Source organism: Cynoglossus semilaevis, chromosome W, assembly GCF_000523025.1.
Source record: "Cynoglossus semilaevis isolate Cse_v1.0 chromosome W, Cse_v1.0, whole genome shotgun sequence".
Taxonomy (NCBI): domain Eukaryota; kingdom Metazoa; phylum Chordata; class Actinopteri; order Pleuronectiformes; family Cynoglossidae; genus Cynoglossus; species Cynoglossus semilaevis.
The window spans coordinates 5929406-5932682 of NC_024327.1; the positions used below are offsets into that span (position 1 = coordinate 5929406).

Here is a 3277-nt window from a genome sequence, read left to right on the forward strand (position 1 = left end):
TGTACTGTTAAAGGAAGGGCAGAAAAGAAATAAAATTGACCAACCATTTGCAGATTATGGCCACAACAAGTAGTTCACCTGAGGTGATCTGCTGGATTTGGAATTAACATTGTCACATTAGAAGTTGCTTCTAATGTGGTTTTTTTATCAATATATTTTTCAGAAGAGCTCAAAGTGCCATTTGCTCCTTTTTTGTTTGTAAACTTTTGTTTGGCCAGAATAAAAAAAAAATCTGCTAATTTGATAATATTAGTTTGATTTTTTTTTTAAAAGTAATTCTAAAACTAGAGAAAGGTTTACTCTCTCAGACTTCACTTAAGCTACCATGGCTTTGTCCATTTCTTTTGTATGATCTTATGACATTTGTTTTTAACATTCATCAAAAACATCACATTTACACACTCTGCACACACCCTTATATACACAGAGTGCTTCAGACCTTCCCCACACACATTCTTTTGCACGTTTATTAAAAAGCCAAAATACCATTTCCTATGCATCACTAATGGACTTTAAGGCTGCAGCCTGCCCAAGAGTCTCTCTGGACCCACGTCCTTTTCACTCAGCAGCTCTCTTATTTGAAAAAGAATTCTGAGGCAAAGTGGAACCAGCCATTGCAGGGAGAGCTTGTCACTTTAGTTCTTTATCCTGGCCAGCAGGACTTCAACAGTTCATCACCTTCAGAGGCAGACACTGTCACAGCTACACCAGTAGTCTTTAATCTGTGTACTCCGCTACAATAGACAGCAGCACTGTGATGTCATCTGGCTTTCCTCCTGAAGAAAAAAAGAATCCTGTTAGCAACGGATCTCAGGGAGAATGTTGTGCATTTCATCCCAAGGACATTCATGTTTTGATTTAAGTGAGAAACTAGACACTTTACCTCTTACATTCAGCCCATTGTCACAGGCAAACTGTGCAAAAGGTGACATGTAGTTTGGGTCATACGCCAGATCGTGGGCCTGCTCTGCGATGTTCCTTGCCGTCTTCTGCATGCTCTTACAGTTTGTGTTCTTTGGCGGAAAAGAGAGAGATTTTATGATGTTCGAATTTTACTTTGTTTTTTCTCACACCAGTTGAAAACTTACCTTGAGCTTCTTCAGTTCCTGCAGAATCATGTAGTCAGGCATGTTGTCAAAGAGCCCGTCAGTGGCAGTGAGGATGATGTCACCCAGCTGGACATCGAAGGAAGAGCTGTCTGCAGCGTCAGGGCTGGTAGTTAAAAAAAAAGTCATTTAGAAAAAGAATAGTCACACTTTTGTTTTAATGTCAGATACTTTATCCATACTGTTATCATTAATCTTTTGGATTACTGTAACAACCATACATGTTGGTGTCGGCCAGGATCACCTGTCCTGTCTACAACAAATGCAGAACTCTGTAACCACCTTGTCAGTGGAACACAGAGGAGAGAGAGCATATCACTCCTATTTTGTGCTTTTTCTACTGGCTTACACTGGTCTTAAGACTAAATGGTTTTGCCCGGCCCTCCCACTCTGATCTGCTTCTAAGTCTCCAAGATCTCTAAGACCGGGATGGAGGGTTTTTGGTTCTCCCTAGGACCAGACCGAAGATCAGAGGTGACTGAGACTTCCCCGTTCTGGCGCCAAAAATGTTGAATGAGTTAGCTGATACATTAGATGAGACAGTTTATAGATTTGTTTACACTCATTTTTACCACATCCTGAGTGTGTTTTAATTTATTAGTATACATTTGTATTTATTTCATTTTCATATATTTTATTATTCATATGTGCTTAAGTGCATATCATTTTACTGATAGTTTTAAGGATGTATGATTACTATGTACGGTACAACACTATTGTTTTGCAAAACAAGAAGGATGAGCTAGACATAAATTCCCCATTGGTCCTATTAAAACTAGTCGCTGCAGTTGTTATGACAAAATTATATTCAGTTATATTATTCACCACTTAACTTGTACTGAAACTCACGTAGTCAGTGGAAAAACACTGAAACGACCTGTCTGACCTCATGCGTGCTAGCCAGTGATGGGAAATCTACTCATTATCGTTTCTGCGGTTCCTATAAGGCCTTGAAAATTATATGCACATACTCCCTGTTTCTGAATTACTGTTAGGCCAGATAATCTCACAGGTGGCGATGGTACTGAAGGCACTGGCCCCCACTCATATTCTTGTACACACACACAAATGTATCCAGCACACTATAAATGTAACATGCACTAGCTTGCAAATGGGCACTCTCTTACAGACAAGTGCTTGTGTTGCTCTCTGTAAGACCTGCGCCCTGGAGCTTCATTAAAGCTTCGATAACAACTTTCAATAAATTCTCCAATAAACTCTTTAAACTGAACAACGTTGTTCATTTTCTGTCCATCCATCCATCCATCTTCAACCGCTTATCCGGGGCCGGGTCGCGGGGGCAACAGTCTGAGCAGGGACACCCAGACTTCCCTCTCCCTCGAAACTTCCTCTAGCTCTTCTGGGGGGACCCCAAGGCGTTCCCAGGCCAGCCGAGCGACGTAGTCGCTCCAGCGTGTCCTAGGTCTTCCCCTAGGTCTCTTCCCAGAGGGACGGCACCCGAGCACCTCCCGAGGGAGGCGTCCGGGGGGCATGCGATGTAAATGCCCAAGCCACCTCAGCTGACTCCTCTCGATGTGGAGGAGCAGCGGCTCTACTTCGAGCTCCTCCCGCGTGACAGAGCTCCTCACCCTATCTCTAAGGGAGCGCTCTGCCACCCTGCGGAGAAAGCTCATTTCAGCCGCTTGAATCCTTGATCTCGTTCTTTCGGTCATGACCCACAACTCATGACCATAGGTGAGGGTAGGAACGTAGATTGACCGGTAAATTGAGAGCTTCGCTTTTCGGCTCAGCTCCTTCTTCACCACAACGGACCGATACAGCGACCGCATTACTGCGGCCGCAGCACCGATCCGCCTGTCAATCTCACGCTCGATTCTACCGTCACTCGTGAACAAGACCCCCAGATATTTGAACTCCTCCACCTGAGGCAGGACTTCATCCCCGACCCGAAGGGTGCATACCACCTTTTTCCGGTCGAGAACCATGGCCTCGGACTTAGAGGTGCTAATTTTCATCCCAGCTGCGTTACACTCTACTGCAAACCGCCCCAGTGCATGCTGCAGGTCCTGGTTCGAAGAAGCCAACAACACCACATCATCTGCAAAAAGCAGAGATGAAATCCGGTGGCTACCGAACTGGACCCCACCCGACACCTGGCTGCGCCTAGAAATTCTGTCCATGAAAATAATGAACAGAACCGGTGACAAAGG

General features: G+C 44.4%; 1 protein-coding gene across 3 annotated transcripts in view; it reads right to left on the minus strand.

The window, feature by feature from the left end:
- LOC103397037 (protein phosphatase PTC7 homolog) overlaps positions 1–3277 on the minus strand; it is a 9873-nt gene continuing 6596 nt past the window's right edge. For all 3 annotated transcript variants that reach the window (XM_025052850.1, XM_008335288.2, XM_025052849.1), the window contains 3 exons: positions 1089–1212; positions 884–1013; positions 1–776 (listed from right to left, as the gene is read on the minus strand). In XM_025052850.1, coding sequence (XP_024908618.1) covers positions 718–776; positions 884–1013; positions 1089–1212 — 313 coding nt within the window. In that variant the 3' untranslated portion in view covers positions 1–717. The remainder of the gene's footprint in view (positions 777–883; positions 1014–1088; positions 1213–3277) is intronic.